The sequence below is a fragment of the Helianthus annuus genome, chromosome 12, assembly GCF_002127325.2.
Source record: "Helianthus annuus cultivar XRQ/B chromosome 12, HanXRQr2.0-SUNRISE, whole genome shotgun sequence".
NCBI classification, from domain to species: domain Eukaryota; kingdom Viridiplantae; phylum Streptophyta; class Magnoliopsida; order Asterales; family Asteraceae; genus Helianthus; species Helianthus annuus.
In genome coordinates, this window is record NC_035444.2 from 157,974,559 (window position 1) to 157,995,101 (window position 20,543).

Genomic DNA, 20,543 nt, shown 5'->3' on the forward strand with positions numbered 1-20,543 from the left:
TTACGTTTCTAGCCCCTCAGCTTTGCTACCCCTAAACTTTTATAATATTGTATTTCAACCCCATCAGTTTTGCTACGGTCCCTTCACTTTTGAAGTAATCAATTTTAGTCCCCCACGGGCTTTACCTTACCCCCCCTAAACTTTTACAATTTTGCATTTCAAGCCCCTCAGCTTTGCTACCCTCTAAACTTTTACAATATTTCATTTGAAGCCCCTCAGCTTTGCTACGACCCCTCCACTTTTGGAGTAATCAATTTTAGTCCCTTATCTAACTTTACCATTCTTCTATTTTAACAATTGACATTTTTAGCCCCTAGCTTTTTACTAATTTCTATATTACTTAAAGTACAAAGTCGGTGAAACCACCACTCTTTGACTTTCAAAATTTCCACTTTTAGCTTATAGTTTTGTGATTCATATTTTTTGCATATAGAATTTTTTTTTTTTTTTTTTTTTTACTCTTTACTTTGGTAACTTTCATTTTTTAACTATACTTTGGTAATTTACGTTTTTGGCACATATGCTTTATACCGACCCCTCAACTTTTAAACTTTGCTTTTTTACATTTTGACGTAAATTTGGTATACGCTTTCGGCCTTTATTTTGTATGTTTCCTACATATGAATCGGGTCACATATAATACGTTTTGACTTGATGGTATAAATTCGAGTTAGTCGAGTCGTATATTATACGTTATGATTGTACAGTATAAACTCGATTTGCTTTACATTTTAATCTAATTGCAACACATCTATAGGTTACATTGAGTTCAGTCGAATACGTCGAAACGCACATTATTATATGATTAACACATCACATAACGATTGGACTAATCCGTTCGACGTTTGCGATGTACCCGCGCCGCAACGGACGCGGGTCTTGTTACTAGTTATTATCAAAATCTTGAATAATTTTCTTTTACTGTAAAATAAATACATATATTACAGTTCTATAAATACAAAAATATATTTTGATTAACCTATATATTACATATATTACATATATTTTCTCTACAAGGCAAGAGCACGTGATCTGCAAGACGCCAACATTTTACCTGCAACTTTTTTTAACTTTCTCTGTGTTCTTTATCTCACACACCTTTTAGTCCAATCACTGAATCAAAAGCATAAAAGAATTATTTGATCCTTTTCATATTATATAAATAATAATAATTAAAAAACCCAATTATTATTTAATTCAATTCCTTTTGTATCTTTCCTATATCCGCCATTAAAGACTCTCTCACTTGCACATTGATTCACAGATGTTGATGTTACCAGATACAACAGCGACCCAAGAATCATAATTGAAGAAAATTGAAGGTTACACAATCAATATATCCCATTAAAGATTGCCAAGATCTCATGACATCTTTTTAGGCTAAAAGTTTATTTTTTTTAGTTGGGGAATTTTGTCGAACAGGTGGAGTGCATTCTTGAGTTCTACTGTTTACAAGATTCTGATTTCATTTCTGTCTTTTGGGTCTTCAAAAGGGCAAGAAGGGTGTATCCAATATGACGGCGAATTTTGTTTAACAAAGTTGTTGAATTTATTATATACGTTTGTGAGCAAAGTTTGAAGCTTTTTGTTTCAAGCATGAAGAAGAGAGAAGATGTGTTTGGGGTGATTGGGTTAGTTTTTATGATCTTGCTGAATGTTTCCTCTGCAACTCTTTCTCCTTCTGGTGTTAATTATGAAGGTTAGTAAGTTTTTTTTTTTTTTTTTTTTAATCTTATTTTTAGTGTAGTTTATAGGTAATTAAGTCAATATTTTTTTTTTTTTTGCTAATTTAGGGATGTTTATTAGTGGTTATGGTAGATCTAGTAGCTCTTTATCAGTTTATTGGAGACTGATTATTTCAGTTTAAGGGTAAAGTTGTAAATTTTTTGATTCACAAGGGATTTTATGCTTATTAATGGCTTATGGTTTATTAATTAATGGGAATGTTTTGGTTAGCTTATTGAAAATGGTGCAAGGTTTGTTTACAAAACACCCTTTTTAACCTTTTAATAATAAGGTGTAAAGAACACTTTGAAAGAAGTGTTTGGATAAACTTATATTATATTTTAAATATTTTAATAATATAATAAGCTAATAAGCCCCTTTAATTAGCTAACCTAAAGGCTAAAACAAGTTGTTAAGCTTATTTCATTCTTAATGCTTCTTTTAAAAAGTTAAACACAATAAGCTGTTGAAACAAGCAATCCAAAACACCTACTTTTTTGCCATTTTTGTTTTTTTTGTTTGTATTTAGAGTAAATTACGTTTTGGGCCCCTGTGGTTATATCACTTTTACTATATTAGCCCAAAATAAGAATTTTTAACATATCTGCCTCCATAATCTCTATAACTAACCATTTTGGCCCCTAAGTCTAACCATTTTAGCCCCAATGGTCTCTATAACTAACCATTTTGGCCCCATGATCTCTAGACTTAGGGGCCAAAATGGTTAGTTATAGAGACCATGGGGGCAGATATGTTAAAAATTCTTATTTTGGGCTAATATAGTAAAAGTGATATAACCACAGGGGCCAAAAACGTAATTTACTCTTTGTATTTATTATCATCTTAGGAGTAAAGGGTATATACCTACCAAAATGACCATCAAAATGCAGCTTGTGATTGAAGGGTTCCCTCCCTTTGTATATTTTAACTTTAAATAGAAAGTTCTACCAAACTAAAACTTGAAATGTGCTTAATGTTTGGTTTTAGTCAATCATGTGCAACTTTAGACTTAATTATGATAAATTAGGCAAAATTTTGACATTTGAAAACAAACATAAGGGCCTGTTTGTATGCCTAGAGATTGTTCCAAGCTTAGCTCTAAAAAGCGCGTCTAGGCGAGGTTATCTGCGCTTTTGGCTACTACATGCAATGGGCGTACATGAGGTGCGCGACTTGGAGGAGGCGCCATACGATGGCTTCGGACTAGTGCATGGGCAGATGTTGAGCTTCTTTAGATTGTATATATAGCTTTCTATGGTGGACACAGACACACAGTGGTTATTTACATACTCTTAATTAGTAACTTTTGTATGCATGAGGGTGTTATACCACATGCTTTGGGTGGTTTTCAATTTTTTTTTTTAATTTTTACTTTTAACCTCACAAAATTGTTTTTTTTTTTTTACTTTTAACCTAAAACTTTTCAATATTTTGCAGTTTAACCTCACAACTTTTTTACTTTTAACTTTGGTCCTCTAAACTTTTCATCTTTCGTCAATTTTCGTTTTACGTCTCGTATTAAATCTTGCGAGTTAACACGGCGCAACATGCATGTGTGGTTTAATGGTTTTACGTTTCGTTCAAATGAGTTAACACCTCAACGTGCACGTGTGGTTCAACGTGTTTACGTCTATTTCTCCCATTTGACAGGTTCGTCGCAACGCGCGGGTCCTAGATCGACTTAGTTAATTTTTATACGTTTTACGTTTCGGTCTAATTTCTTCGCATTAACACGCCGCAACTTCAGTGTGGTTGGGGGGGGGGGTTAATTCTAGTTTATATATTATTGTATATAGAGGTTTTACTATCTAAATTTTGGGTGTTCAATTACTAATAGTCATAGGAAATATTAGATCAAATGATAAATATTATATGAACACATGGAGCCTCGCGTACTTGATGCGTGGACCTCTAGTCGGATCTAGGGACCCTATTGACTCGTGCTTTTTAAAACCAAGATTCCAAGGGTAGCACAAACCGAAAGGGTAAACTTGAAATTTTGAATCTACCTAGAATAGTTCGTTTGATAATTGATATACGTAATCTCAAACTGCTTATTGAATACAACACATTTCTAAAATGTTTTTTGCTTTTATGATTTTGTCAAATTCATGATATTAAATGTTACCATTGATGCAGTTGTGGCTCTAATGGCTATAAAGCAAGGTGTGAAGGATCCACATAATGTTCTCGACAATTGGGATTTATCGTCCGTTGATCCTTGTAGTTGGAAGATGGTTACCTGCACCTCTGATGGATCTGTTTCCGCTCTGTGAGTTTTCTACGACATAATATTTTCAGGTGTCGCGAATGCAGTTTTTAATGTTAACTTTTTCAATCATCAGAGGGATGCCTGGTCAGAATATATCCGGGACTTTATCGCCTGCTATTGGAAATCTTAGCAACTTGCAATCTATGTAATCAACTTTCTCATATTTTACAGAGTTAATTGCCAAAATCGCCCCTGAGGTTTGGGCACATTTGCCATTTTCGTCCAAAATGAAGGTTTTGTACCATTTTGCCCCCAACGTTTGAAACTTTTTGCCATTTTCATCCAAATACCTAACCAATTTACTTTATACCATATTATGGGCATTTTTGAACCTAACCAAGTTACTTTATACCTTATTATGGGGTATTTTTGAAATTTATCAACTATAAGGGGTAATTTGTAAATTATCTTCTATTATTATATGGTATATTTACAAATTACCCCCTTATTAATGAGAAATTTCAAAAATACCCATAATATGGTATAAAGTAACTTGGTTAGGTATTTAGATGACAAACGTTGGGCGCAAAATGGTACAAAACCTTCAATTTGGACGAAAATGGCAAATGTGCCCAAACCTCAGGGGCGATTTTGGCAATTAACTCTATTTTACATTTTTACCGAACTTTTTGACCGTTTTCAAAAAAGTCAGGTGATATTTGTGTGCTTACAGTTGATCTTTTGTTGTGTTTTATTAGTACGTTACAGAATAATGAGTTTTCGGGTCCAATTCCGGTTAAAATTGGGAAGCTATGGAACCTTCAAACGCTTGATCTTTCGGGGAATAAGTTCAGTGGTGAGCTGCCAAGTTCTTTAGGGAATCTCAAGAACTTGAATTTATTGTAAGTTTGTATTTATTTTTATTTTTTATTCAGTCTTGATCATAACGTACGTAATAGAGGGGGCAAGATAAGCGGGTCGGGTAATGGGTTGCACCGGGTTTAGTTAAAAATGGGTCATTTTTAGCATATTTCGAAACAAGATGGGTTGACTCGCAAACGCTTTTTTGAGTTACTAATGTGTTAAAGATACACTTTGCTTGATTTTCAACCCCGTTTGACTCCACTCCGCAATTGCCAGCTCGCTATGCAGTAAGTTAAGATTTGTTGTTAAATTTCCTAATCACAGAACATATTTATGCTCAAATCAGGCGACTAAACAACAATAGTCTTACTGGACCTGTTCCTGAGTCATTATCTGAAGTTGGAGGCCTCACTCTTGTGTACGTCAACTTGCCTTATTTATTTATGAGTTAATTACATAGTTAGTCCCTGTGGTTTGCACAAAATAGCATACTTAGATACTAATAGTTTAAAATCACCTTCTAGGGTATTAACTTTTCATTTTGTAACATTTGGAGGTATTAACTTCTAGGGTATTAACATAGTTAGTCCCTGTGTTTTGCACAAAATAACATACCTAGCTACTAATAGAATGTGATTTTAAACCTACAAATAACGTTAATACCTCCAAACGTTACAAAATGAAAAGTTAATACCCTAGAATGTGATTTTAAACTATTAGTACCTAAATATGTTACTTTGTGCAAACCACAGGGACTAACTATGTAATTAACTCTTTATTTATTTATTTATTTATTTATTTATTTCTGTATATCTTATTATTAATTTTTCACTAAAAAATAATAATAATAATTTTCACTAAAAATAATAATAATAATAATTAATTTAGATATATCTTACTAAAAAAATTAATTATTTGCATTGTACGCTGTTCCTCCCATATATATTTTCACTAAAAATAATAATAATAATAATAATTTTTTCCATAAATGATATAATTAATTTATAAAAATTGTAAATTAATTTAGATGGCCAATAATGTGTGTGCATATATATATATATATATATATATATATATATATATATATATATATATATATATATATATATATTCAGGTCTTCATAATATATCAGCTCCGAGTCGGAGGATAAACGAGTTCGAATCGAGTTTTTTAAACCCACACAACTCCACTCTCTCCTATATCACACTAGTTCGTGTGAGAATTAATACCCCGCGTATTAGTCCCTTTTAGTCGATAAATGATATAATTAATTTTTTAAAGACTCTAAAAAAATAATAATAACTTTTTTTCCATAAATGATATAATTAATTTATAAAAATTATAAATTAATTTAGATGGCCAAAAATGTATATATATATATTCCGAGTCGGAGGATAAACGAGTTCGAATCCCACTAAGGCTGATTCTATCTAAAAAAATAATAATAATTTTTTTTTCCATAAATGATATAATTAATTTATAAAAATTATAAATTAATTTAGATGGCCAAAAATGTATATATATATTCAGGTCTTCATAATATATCAGCTCCGAGTCGGAGGATAAACGAGTTCGAATCGAGTTTTTTAAACCCACACAACTCCACTCTCTCCTATATCACACTAGTTTGTGTGAGCACTAATACCCTTTCAGTCGATATATATGTCTGTTAGTAGACTAGTAAGTAAACTATTCGTACTCTTTCACTGACAAAGTAAGTAAACCCAGTGATGATTTGACCACACACAAGTTTTCGGATTTTACAAGTTATATATGATTTGACCACACACACAAGTTTTCGGATTTTACAAGTTATATTTTGTATGTTTGATATTTTTTAGAAAATTATAAATTTAGTACTTTATGTGTACACTAGTTTTTTACCCCGCATTTGCGAGGTAGCTTTGACAACGTTGTTCACTAATAAGCAGTTCCCGAGAATATATATATATATATAATATCTAAATTTGAAAAGAAAAAACTTCGTCTAATTTTGTCGCCCTCTTTGCCCCCAATCAGAAAAAAGGGATGGAAAGTCAAATTAAACCTAGTGTTGACACATAGGATTTTAGATGGCAAAATGGTTCTCGTATCGACACATCATCACCAAATTTTGATGTATTATCCCTCGATCTGCGTTTGTGGGGTAGTGCTGACAATGTAGTTCGCTCATAAGCGGTTTCCGAGAATCCTACAAACGTGTTGGGCGCGAGACATGTAAAATGTCAATGTCGAATTTAAAAACACTAAATACAGATTTTTTTTACCAAGTTCAAAAACACTGTAAAACGTTAATTTTAAAACGTCATAAAAAGCGGTGAGTTCTTTTAGATGTTTTTATATAACAATATCATACTCATACTAAAGATAAAAAAACGCTCCTTATTATGGTGCAATTTTTTTTTAAAAAAAATAATAATGTATGAAAGAGTTATGAACGTTCAAAAATGGAGGGGGACTAACATAAAAAAATATATTAAATTCATAAAATATACAATTTACATCACAATAACACGTAATACATATGTATCCGATGTCTTTTATTTGCTATCAGAACTTGAACTCTCATCTGGCTCATCCCAAGCCTTTATCAACGATGATTTTACCTTAATTAGTTTATCCTTCTTTGTTTGGCTGGTGATTTTATCAACCAACGCATCAATGCGTGTCAATACCTCTTTTTTTTCGTCTTCGTCTTCGTCTTTTTTTTTCTTCTTAATATAGCTTCTGTTTGAGGATTCTGTCAATAAATCATTAGCACCAAATGTTTGTTAATTCACATTATATTATTTAACAAATAAAATTAACAGACCTTTTAAGAATACATTCTTTAATAATCTCATTACCTTGAGAAGAAATAGCTTTGTGAGATATAGGCAAGCTGGGTTCATTGGAACGTCGATTACTTGACTCATCGGATAGAATCTCATTACATAAAATATACGAGTCGGGGTTCATAGTGAATTCAGCCTACAAAATCAATGCAAAGACTATGACTTTTAAGTGAAAGTTCCAATAGTTGAACTCTTAAATCGCTTAAAGCTGCAATATAAATTAATCACGTATTGGAGAAAGTATGAAGAATTGATAGACTGGCATTCTCTAATCCTTAAAAGCAAACTTATCTTGTGTCATATCTTCTACTCTTTCTTATCTCAAAAGGTCAAACATTGGGCACCAAACGGTCAACCGAAAAGGGTCGGGCCAGAACATAGAAATGTTAATTAACTGTGCTCTATCGGTGGTTAGGCATAATTTCAATTGATTTCCAGATTCTTTTACCTAATTGAAAACAAATTCAACTTCGGGAGCTAACGAATCTAACCTGGAGAGGGGAACAGACGAACGGTGGTCGCAAATCGTGGAACAACGTACGAACGGTGATGGACTGACGGTGGTCGGTGACTGTGAATCGTGGAACGTGAACCGTCGGTGGCTGCGAAGGAGGCTGCGTCGCTGTAATTTTTTTAGGGTAAAGTTTATATTTAGGGGGAACGCAGGTGTAGGTAGGGATGATAGGGGTGTAGGGATGATAGGGGTGTAGGGGGTGTTGGGAACCTCCAAGTCAAATGGCGGGAACAGGAAAAAATCTTATGACAGATTTCTTTCTTTTGAACTTCAGAATTTTTTCAGATTTATCATCTTTGTAATTACTTTACTATAACATCTTATAAATAGGGATGGCAATGAAACCCGAATCCGATGGGAAAACCCGAAACCCGACATAAATGGGACGGGTAATACCCGACCCATTAGGGTTTGGGACGGGTTTGGGATTAGTTTTGAAATTTTTCGTGGGTTTGGGACGGGTTTGGGATTTCTAATATACCCAATTACCCGACCCGATTACCCAAACCCGGGTAATATATCCGGGTAATCGGGTCGGTAGAAATCCCAAACCCGTCCCAAACCCACGAAAAATTTCAAAACTAATCCCAAACCCATCCCAAACCCTAATGGGTCGGGTATTACCCGTCCCATTTATGTCGGGTTTCGGGTTTTCCCATCGGATTCGGGTTTCATTGCCATCCCTATTTATAAGATGTTATAGTAAAGTAATTACAAAGATGATAAATCTGAAAAAATTCTGAAGTTCGAAAGAAATCTGTCATAAGATTTTTTCCTGTTCCCGCCATTTGACTTGGAGGTTCCCAACACCCCCTACACCCCTATCATCCCTACACCCCTATCATCCCTACCTACACCTGCGTTCCCCCTAAATATAAACTTTACCCTAAAAAAATTACAGCGACGCAGCCTCCTTCGCAGCCACCGACGGTTCACGTTCCACGATTCACAGCCACCGACCACCGTCAGTCCATCACCGTTCGTACGTTGTTCCACGATTTGCGACCACCGTTCGTCTGTTCCCCTCTCCAGGTTAGATTCGTTAGCTCCCGAAGTTGAATTTGTTTTCAATTAGGTAAAAGAATCTGGAAATCAATTGAAATTATGCCTAACCACCGATAGAGCACAGTTAATTAACATTTCTATGTTCTGGCCCGACCCTTTTCGGTTGACCGTTTGGTGCCCAATGTTTGACCTTTTGAGATAAGAAAGAGTAGAAGATATGACACAAGATAAGTTTGCTTTTAAGGATTAGAGAATGCCAGTCTATCAATTCTTCATACTTTCTCCAATACGTGATTAATTTATATTGCAGCTTTAAGCGATTTAAGAGTTCAACTATTGGAACTTTCACTTAAAAGTCATAGTCTTTGCATTGATTTTGTAGGCTGAATTCACTATGAACCCCGACTCGTATATTTTATGTAATGAGATTCTATCCGATGAGTCAAGTAATCGACGTTCCAATGAACCCAGCTTGCCTATATCTCACAAAGCTATTTCTTCTCAAGGTAATGAGATTATTAAAGAATGTATTCTTAAAAGGTCTGTTAATTTTATTTGTTAAATAATATAATGTGAATTAACAAACATTTGGTGCTAATGATTTATTGACAGAATCCTCAAACAGAAGCTATATTAAGAAGAAAAAAAAAGACGAAGACGAAGACGAAAAAAAAGAGGTATTGACACGCATTGATGCGTTGGTTGATAAAATCACCAGCCAAACAAAGAATGATAAACTAATTAAGGTAAAATCATCGTTGATAAAGGCTTGGGATGGGCCAGATGAGAGTTCAAGTTCTGACAGCAAATAAAAGACATCGGATACATATGTATTACGTGTTATTGTGATGTAAATTGTATATTTTATGAATTTAATATATTTTTTATGTTAGTCCCCTCCATTTTTGAACGTTCATAACTCTTTCATACATTATTATTTTTTTTTAAAAAAAATTGCACCATAATAAGGAGCGTTTTTTTTATCTTTAGTATGAGTATGATATTGTTATATAAAAACATCTAAAACAACTCACCGCTTTTTATGGCGTTTTAAAATTAACGTTTTACAGTGTTTTTGAACTTGGTAAAAAAAATCTGTATTTAGTGTTTTTAAATTCGACATTGACATTTTACATGTCTCGCACCCAACACGTTTGTAGGATTCTCGGAAACCGCTTATGAGCGAACTACATTGTCAGCACTACCCCACAAACGCAGATCGAGGGATAATACATCAAAATTTGGTGATGATGTGTCGATACGAGAACCATTTTGCCATCTAAAATCCTATGTGTCAACATTAGGTTTAATTTGATTTTCCATCCCTTTTTTCTGATGGGGGCGACAGAATTAGACGAAGTTTTTTCTTTTCAAATTTAGATATTATATATATATTCTCGGGAACTGCTTATTAATGAACAACGTTGTCAAAGCTACCCCGCAAATGCGGGGTATAAAACTAGTGTATACATAAAGTACTAAATTTATAATTTTCTAAAAAATATCAAACATACAAAATATAACTTGTAAAATCCGAAAACTTGTGTGTGGTCAAATCATCACTGGGTTTACTTACTTTGTCAGTGAAAGAGTACGGATAGTTTACTTACTATTCTACTAACATACATATATATCGACTAAAAGGGTATTAGTGCTCACACAAACTAGTGTGATATAGAAGAGAGTGGAGTTGTGTGGGTTTAAAAAACTCGATTCGAACTCGTTTATCCTCCGACTCGGAGCTAATATATTATGAAGACCTGAATATATATATACATTTTTGGCCATCTAAATTAATTTATAATTTTTATAAATTAATTATATCATTTATGGAAAAAAATTATTATTATTATTTTTTTTAGATAGAATCAGCCTTAGTGGGATTCGAACTCGTTTATCCTCCGACTCGGAATATATATATATACATTTTTGGCCATCTAAATTAATTTATAATTTTTATAAATTAATTATATCATTTATGGAAAAAAAGTTATTACCCTTATTTTTTTAGAGTCTTTAAAAATTAATTATATCATTTATCGACTAAAAGGGACTAATACGCGGGGTATTAATTCTCACACGAACTAGTGTGATATAGGAGAGAGTGGAGTTGTGTGGGTTTAAAAAACTCGATTCGAACTCGTTTATCCTCCGACTCGGAGCTGATATATTATGAAGACCTGAATATATATATACATTTTTGGCCATCTAAATTAATTTATAATTTTTATAAATTAATTATATCATTTATGGAAAAAAAGTTATTATTATTATTTTTTTTAGATAGAATCAGCCTTAGTCGGATTCGAACTCGTTTATCCTCCGACTCGTAATATATATATATACATTTTTGGCCATCTAAATTAATTTATAATTTTTATAAATTAATTATATCATTTATGGAAAAAAAATTATTATTTTTTTAGAGTCTTTAAAAAATTAATTATATCATTTATCGACTAAAAGGGACTAATACGCGGGGTATTAATTCTCACACGAACTAGTGTGTTATAGGAGAGAGTGGAGTTGTGTGGGTTTAAAAAACTCGATTCGAACTCGTTTATCCTCCGACTCGGAGCTGATATATTATGAAGACCTGAATATATATATATATATATATATATATATATATATATATATACACATTAGTTTGTGAGTCCGCACATTGAAAACATTCCGAGTTTGTGAGTCCGAGTTTGTGAGTTTGTGAGTACGCATGTTGGAAAATGATTCCGAGTTTATGATCCTTATTATGAAGACCTGAATATATATATATATATATATACATTAGTTTGTGAGTCCGCACATTGTAAACATTCCGAGTTTGTGAGTTTGTGAGTACGCATGTTGGAAAATGATTCCGAGTTTATGATCCTTCCGGGTTTGGGATCCTTCCGGGTTTGTATAACATGCGGCTTTATGTTTATAACATGCGGTTTTTCGTTTTGGCGGATTATAACATGCAGAATGCAAATCGCGTACGCATCGTACGTTAAGGCCAATTGACAAACTCGGAACACAAAACATAATCACGTATGTTGCATAACGTACGAGCGAGTGCTGTGAAATTACGTTTTGTGTTCCGAGTTTGTCAATAGTTTATGTTTTGTGTCAACATGCGTGATTATGTTTTGTGTTCCGAGTTTGTCAAGTATTCCGAGTTTATGGTTTTTCAATGTGCGGGATTTCATTTTTGAGGTTTAAAACGTGCGGAATTCTCATCGCGTACGCATCGTACGTTTAGGCCAATTGTACGTTAACTAACCCCTATATATATATATAGGATTAGGTTCAAACGTGATCAAAATCCCAAGAGTGAACTGCGTGAACTGATCTGGGCCCTTGATTTTTATAATCTTGAGATTAAAGTGAGTGGCATGATGGTAATTATTTGGTGAATTTTTTCCATTTAATTAAATACAAAAAGGGTATATGTGTAATTTTAATCTTAAATTGATTGCATAAATCTCTCACAAATCAAGTAATCAATTATCATCTTAAACTGATTGCATAAATCTCTCACAAATCAAATCAAGGATTAGGAAAGATGTAACTTAATTCAATTATTAAAATAATTATTTGTTTAAATGCGATGTACACATGTGTATTCTGATTTTGCCCTCTTTTTAATGTGATGTACACATGTGTATATCGTCTGTTTTTGTGATATCTCAGAAATTTTTTTTTGTAGTGGATGTTGATGTACACCTGTGAATTACTGTACACATATGTACGATGCTGAGTACACATGTGTACTGTTCTATTTATATCCAAGTACACATGTGTATACCGTTGAAATATGAAGGTTACGTGGATTTTAAAAATCAAAATTTGAATTCTAGTGATCAAATCTGAAATAAAAATTAAAATTGAAATCTGGTGATTTGTTGTTTGTTTTGATAATATCTTATTAATAAATAAACATAATGTGGATAATGAATTTAAATTAGGAAAGATGTAACTTAATTCAATTATTAAAATAATGATTTAAATATAATTTTTTATATAATTACAATCCTACCCTTAACAACTAAAAAGGAAATCAAGGGTCCCTATATGTTCACGCAGTTCACTCTTGGGAGGTTGTTCACGCTGGAAACCTACCCTATATATATATATAGAGAGAAAGGTTAACATACTTTACGGCTTATCATACTTCACGTAGGAGACAATGGTAACCGTTGGATCAGGGGTATAATCACGCATGGAACCACATAATCACGCACGTTATTTTGGTCAAAAAAATAATTACGCATGTTATATATTTCGTGAAGTACGTTAATGTACGTTAAGGCGTGAAGTACATTATACTTTCTCTCTCTCTCTCTCTCTATATATATATATATATAGGGAAAGGTTAACATACAAAAAGGCTTATCGTACATTAACGTAGGCGACGCGCGTAACCGTTGGATCAATACCCTAATCACGCATAAGACACAAAAATAACGCATGGGATCCATTTTTTGGTGATAATTACGCATGGGGTGATAATCACGCTTGGAAAAGTATAATAATGCACGTTATAAAGGTTAAAAAAAAAATCACGCACGTTATCATGTTTGTCGCGTACGTTAATGTAGGTTAAGCCTTTTTGTACATTATACTTTCTCTATATATATATATATATATGATAGAGATCAAGAGAAACCCACCCCGAGTTGGGAGAACTTAGAGAACTCCTCGAGTTTTGCCACCAATTTTTGCACAAACGTAGATGAATATGTTACAAACACTCTTGTAAAAAAATCCTGAGTGGTGTTTTAAGCAATTTTTACAGCATTGTAAAAAGAGGCTGACATCAGCATTTACACCCATTGTAAGGGTTTTTTTTACGCTAGTGTAAATCAACAAAAACTTTTTTTATAAGTTGATTTTTTGTAATTTTCTTTTTTGTTTTTTTTTGAAAAGCCTTCTTTTTGGCTGAGTTCTCACAACTCTTAGAAGTTTTCATGTTATCCTAACCCTATATACATATTACAAGATAAACCAATGAATTTAAACACAAAAGAAATCACTGAGTACCCATAGATAACAACATATGGATTTGTTTTAATTATCTTGTAGTTGAATTGTGTTACTTTCTTATGTAGAGACGTCTCGTATAATAATCTTAGCGGTCGGTTGCCTAAAATATCAGCAAGAACATTCAAGTGAGTTCTTTTTTCATCTTTTAAAGTTATCATCTTTGTTTAATTTAATCATCTCTAAATCATGCCTCATTCTAAATTTTGTTGTTTTTTTTAATTCAGAATTACAGGAAACCCTTTACTATGTGAACATAATTCAGAAAATGATTGTTCAGTTGTTAATCCTGAGCCACTCTCTTTCCCTCCAGATGGTATCACAGGTTTCGTTTTACGTGTTTATTTTACTAGAATTTATAATATCATTTTCATCCTTTCAAAACACTAAAAATGTCATATTTATCCATTCTGTAGGATATAAAGTTAAATCAATTACTTATGATAAACTGTTTTCCTATTTGTTATTCAAGTAAAACAGGCCTTTATAGGTAACTGAAATTATTTTTATTTACTATGGAATCTTCTATCTATACTATATAATAAAAGAAACCAGTAAGAGGACACGTGTCATTCATTGAAGTCATCTATTTTTTAGTTACTTAATTATAGATAATCAGTATTAATTAAAAGATAATTATAAAATTAAATTTAATATAAATTTAAACAATTCGTATAGGAGATAATATAATATTTTGAAATATTTATTAGATTTCAAAATTATTTATTCTGAAATTAAAAAAAGACGTACACTAAATATAAATTAATATAATATAAATAATTTATTTATTTTATTAAACTAAAGTAGTTAAGGGTAAAACCTATTTCATAAATGTTTATAAGGGGTAAACAAAAACATTAATCAATGTTTATTGGTTATATACTTTTATTTTCGTGTTCAACTCTCAACTCAAATACGGTATTCTCTCAGTTTACGTGACATTTATAAGTAAATACAATAATAAGTATTAGATAATATATTTATTTTTATATTATTTTCAACAACAGTTTGATTACATGCTTCTTTGATAAATTTTATAATACTAACATAAATCATCTTTATATTAACTCATTTATGTCAATTTGGTATATAATTATCTCCATCTTTGATTTGCATTTACACGAAATATTTATTAAATAGTTTAAATTGTTCAACCCGTGTAACACACGGGGAACTAACCTAGTATTATGATATTTTAGGGTCTTGAAAGGATAAATATGATTAAAATGAACTCTGAATTCTGAAACATATAAATGAACTTAATGCTTTGTTAAAAAAAAATTGATTAGTTTGCATGTTATGTGTGCTTATAGTAGCTATATTTGTGTAATTTACAACACAAATATGACATTTTTTTATACTAATATTTGCTTTAGCAGGTGAATCTTCATCTGGGAATAAAAGTCGTCATTTAGCGATTGCCCTTGGCACAAGCTTTGGTGCTGTGTTACTACTAATCGTAGTTGTCGTGTTGCTCATTTGGTGGCGATATCGTAAAAATCAGCAAATTTTCTTTGATGTTAATGGTAAAGTCATTAGTGTCTTCTTTACAAAAATTTTAGGTAATCAAATAGTATCAAGTCCAATTTTGAGTAAAATGCCATTTTCGTCCCTGAGGTTTGGCCAGTTTTGCGACTTTCATCCAAAAGTTTGTTTTTCCGTATCTAGATCCAAAACATTTTCATCCGGCTCTTAACTCCATCCTTTTGGATCCAGATACAGAAAAACAAACCTTTGGACGAAAGTCGCAAAACTGACCAAACCTCAGGGACGAAAATGGCATTTTACTCCCCAATTTTTATCAAAAACATGATCCTATCAATGTTACATATACTAATAATTCTTTAATTTTTTATCTATTTATATTTTAATTTATTAAACAGAACAATATGATCCGGAGGTTTGCTTGGGCCATTTACGGAGATTTACATTCAAGGAACTGCGGGCTGCAACCGACCATTTCAACGCGAAAAACATTTTAGGTAAAGGTGGATATGGAATTGTTTACAAGGGGCAACTGACAGATGGCACAATCGTGGCGGTTAAAAGGTTGAAAGATGATATTAATTTTGGGGGTGAAATCCAATTTCAAACAGAAGTCGAAACCATAAGTTTGGCTGTTCATCGTAATCTTTTACGCCTTTGGGGATTTTGCTCAACTGAAAATGAGCGGATTCTAGTCTACCCTTTTATGCCAAACGGGAGCGTTGCTTCTAAATTAAGAGGTTTGTATTGTTTATGTTACATTTTTTTAAATAAATAAAAAGGGAAACTGCATAAAATAGAAATAGATTTTACTATTTTTTTCTTCATTTTAGCATCCATCTTTAAATTAGGTATAAAATAAAAACCAAATTTCAGTTTATTACTGATTTTAGCAACTAATGCTTATGTGAAAAAAAAAGTAAAAAATGAGTTTATTTACAGGTTTGAAAGCTGATAATTTTGAAACTTATAATTGTATATAATTGTTAATTGTAATGTTAGATGCTACATGGCATATATATACAGGGGAAGGTTAACATACAATAACCCCTTAACATGCGATGGTGCGTGAGTGAATTATGCACGTTTTTTGCATAATTACGCATGGGTTGGGTTAAACCTTAATCACGCACGTTATTTTTTCACTCGCGCATCGTCGCACGTTAAGACCCTTTTCTATTTAAAACTCACTATATATAGGTATTTGTTGGGGAGTGAAAAAATGACGTGCGTAATTATGCAAATGGGTAATTCACTCACGCATCGTCACATACACTCTAATGACACATAAGATGTCACATCAAATCAAAGTTTCTGGTCAAATAACTAATTTTTTTTTTGTCGGGTCAAAACCATTTGACCCATTTCCTCTTTAGTCAATCTTTTTATTGACTTTACTCGTTTGGCCGGTTAGAGATAAAACATACCCTGGATTGCCATCTCTGTTTCAAACTGCTGTACTTCCCTTTTATAAGAATGATAATTTATTTGCAATATTTTTTATTATTTATGCATGTTAGCTCGAAAATCATATCACACTGACTAAATTTTTATAACATCTGATTGTGGATTTTTTACAGATCAAATAAATGGTAAACCAGTTTTAGATTGGTCAAGAAGGAAAAATATAGCTTTAGGAACGGCAAGAGGATTACTATATTTACACGAGCAAAGTGACCCCAAAATTATTCATCGGGACGTTAAAGCAGCCAATATATTATTGGATGAAGACTTTGAGGCAGTCGTTGGTGATTTCGGGCTGGCTAAGTTACTGGACCACGGTGATTCTCACGTGACCACTGCGGTTCGCGGGACTGTGGGCCATATTGCTCCTGAGTATTTGTCAACGGGTCAATCGTCTGAAAAAACCGATGTTTTTGGGTTTGGGATTTTGCTTTTGGAGCTAATTACGGGTCAAAGGGCGTTAGATTTTGGAAGGACATCTACTAACCAAAAAGTGATTATGCTTGATTGGGTATATTTCTTGCTTTCCTTATTTTAAACTTTCATTAATTTTTTTTTGCTAATAAACCATGGTGGGTGCCTAGGGGTGCAGATGAGCCAAGCGGCTCAAGAAAAAGCTTGAAAAGGCTCTAGACTTATCGAGCCCGAGCCGAGCTTGAGTTTTAAATAAAGCTCGTTTATTTATCGAGCCTGAGCTCAAGCCTGGCCATGTGAAGCTTGTTAGGCTCGTCGAGCCTTAGTGTAATATTAGTTAATATTTGATAACATTTACCCTTATTTAAAGTTGTCTAGTAAGAGCCGAGTCAAGCTTATTTAAACTTGTTTGGTTGTTTACGAGTCGAGCTTGAACCTAAAAATAAACTTGTTTAGTAAATGAGCCTGAGCCTGAGATTCATTTATCGAGCTCGCGAGCCTAAACAAGTCTATTATTTATATTATTTTTATTAAATATATTAATTAATAGATAATAAACGAGCCGAGCTCAAGCTTGAGAAACTACCAACGAACTGAGCTTGAGCTTTGAAAACAAAGCTTGAACTGAGTCAAGCTTGAGTTCGAGCTCTCATAAGTTAATCGAACTCAAGCCTAGTCGAGATTGGGCTTGGCTCGGCTCGTTTGTGCCCCTTGGCGAACTTGAATTTTGCAAGAGTACTGGTTTATCAACTATTTTACTTGTAGATATAGCATGCATGTTAAATTAATTGTTGACTTACTATATAAATATATGAATTTAGATTTAATGTGAACACAACTCCACAAATGGTAAAATGGCAGGTCGTGTAACGGCCTAACGGGTCAAAATGGTAAATTTTTAGTATGGACTGAAACGGGTCGGGCCTTGTTTGACCCGAAGCACATGTTATCCAAAAAATATATATTTTTTACGGACAGTATGAAATCCGATGACGCTGATGTGGTTAATGCTTAATGGGACAGGTGAAAAAGCTCCGTCAAGACGGGAAGCTCAACCTAATGGTCGATAAATCACTAAAGAACAATTTTGACGCAGCCGAGTTGGAAGAAATGGTTCAAGTTGCACTTTTGTGCACCCAATTCAACCCGCTAAACCGGCCCAAAATGTCAGAAGTGTTGAGAATGTTGGAAGGTGAAGGGCTAGTGGAAAGATGGGAAGGTTCAGATAATATTGAAACACCAAGATTTGGTGCCTTAGAAAATTTCCCACAAAGATATGCTGATTATATAGAAGAATCTTCACTTGTTTCTGAAGCAATGGAGCTTTCGGGCCCACGATAGTGGGCCAGTGGCCCAATGTTATTGGGCTCATTGTTCAATCTTTGTTTGGATTTGGAGAGATGATTTGTATAAAACACCTACCAATCTACCATTTGTGATCTTGTGGTGATGTTCATAGTTGATGAATTAATGTAACTCATATGTACAAAAAGTAAAGAAAATGTAGTGTATAATGGTTGTGGTATTTTTTTTTATTAATATTTGGTTTGGTTTGGTTTTTTTTATAGAGTATTTTAGGCTTCATTATTTTGTTAGTGATTAATGTTTCGAATAAACTTTTGTAAACTTAGAAGGGCGTCGAGTACTCGAGTGTCGACTTTATTGATTTACATATCCCACATTATACATATGAATTTCAAGTGGCCATGAACAGTAATTGTATTTTTTGAACAATTATTTTGACTTCACAAATTATACTATATCTTAAAAACCAAAGTCGGTGGGTTTCCACCGCCCACCGACTTTGGTTCTTCTTTTATTTTTGGAGCTTTTCATTTTACTCCCTTCTCCTATGTTCTTATTACCCCTCTACTTTGGTATTTGACGTTTTTAAACCCTATCTTTTTACTAATTTATTTTGTTTGTTAAATTCTTTTGTTTTTCTCTATCATTCTTTTACTTTAAATTTTTTTTACGTGCATATTTTTATGTACGTATCAATATAAATTTGAGTGTGTCTATGTTTTGACGTAATTTTTTTTTGAGACAAGTCAGGTCTACTATAATACGTTTTCGTTTAAAACCATTTTTACGTGCATATTTTTATGTATGTGTCTGTATTAATTTGAGTTGGTCTACGTTTCGACGTAAACTTTTTTAGGAAACAAGTCAGGTCAAATATAATACGTTTTCATGCTTATTTTTATGTATGTTTTCGTAAATTTTGTTCAGAAAGAGTGGAGTCAAATTGTATTTTTTTCCTTTTTTTAAACCTCTAATATATCCCATATAATATGTATATAATACATTATGATTACACGGTATTAATTTGATTTACTTTGTGTTTTGATCCAATCGCAATGCTTATACAGCTTATACCGAGTTCAATCGAATTCGTCGAACACACACGTTTTCGTATGATTAACGCATCACATAACGTTTGGACTAATCCATTCGATATTTGTGATGTGTCCGCGCCGCAACGCGCGCAAGCTTATTACTAGTTATCAAATTATAATAGACATGTCTCAGTGGTAGAGGCAATGAAGGATAGAGCGCAGGGGGCCGAGAGTCACCGGTTCTATTATCAAATATTTTATATATTTACATATCCCACATTATCATATTATAAGAGACCATGCGTAGTGGTGTTTGAAGATCAAGCCTCTCACATGCGTGTTATGCGACACGTGACATCCCAGTCAGCAAGGGCATTACAAAGCTTGAAGTTAAAAAGTGGTGTAGTGGTATAAGGCTCTCTAATGCCACTTGCAATGATTACCCAAATACTTAATTTAATTTCTATTTTTTTTTCTTTAATTTTCTATTGACCAAATTAAAATTGTCCGGACATTTCCACATGAGGCATTCTTGGATTTCACCTCCCCATCTACTATTTTGTAATTTACTAAACATAATAAGTACAAGGGTTAAATACGATTTTAGTCTCTATGGTTTAAGCCATTTTATCAGTTTAGTCCAAATGTTTTATTTTTCGCC

The 20,543-nt window shown here is 32.9% G+C and overlaps 1 protein-coding gene across 14 annotated transcripts; it reads left to right on the forward strand.

The window, feature by feature from the left end:
• The first annotated feature begins 1,011 nt into the window (after window positions 1-1,011).
• LOC110896071 (protein NSP-INTERACTING KINASE 3) lies at window positions 1,012-19,103 on the forward strand. Of its 14 annotated transcripts, none has more exons than XM_022143508.2 (12): window positions 1,012-1,322; window positions 1,402-1,699; window positions 3,865-3,997; window positions 4,071-4,142; window positions 4,696-4,839; window positions 5,148-5,219; window positions 14,249-14,308; window positions 14,408-14,505; window positions 15,560-15,706; window positions 16,064-16,405; window positions 17,246-17,640; window positions 18,567-19,103. In XM_022143508.2, exons 2-12 carry the CDS (start codon window positions 1,597-1,599, stop codon window positions 18,882-18,884), a joined length of 1,884 nt encoding a protein of 627 aa, XP_021999200.1. In that variant the 5' UTR covers window positions 1,012-1,322; window positions 1,402-1,596; the 3' UTR covers window positions 18,885-19,103. The 14 variants fall into 14 exon arrangements, with proteins under 14 accessions (XP_021999200.1, XP_035836398.1, XP_035836402.1 ...); XM_035980505.1 differs by having other exon boundaries at window positions 1,035-1,322; window positions 1,423-1,699; XM_022143502.2 differs by having other exon boundaries at window positions 1,154-1,322; window positions 15,557-15,742.
• Window positions 19,104-20,543: the final 1,440 nt, after the last annotated feature.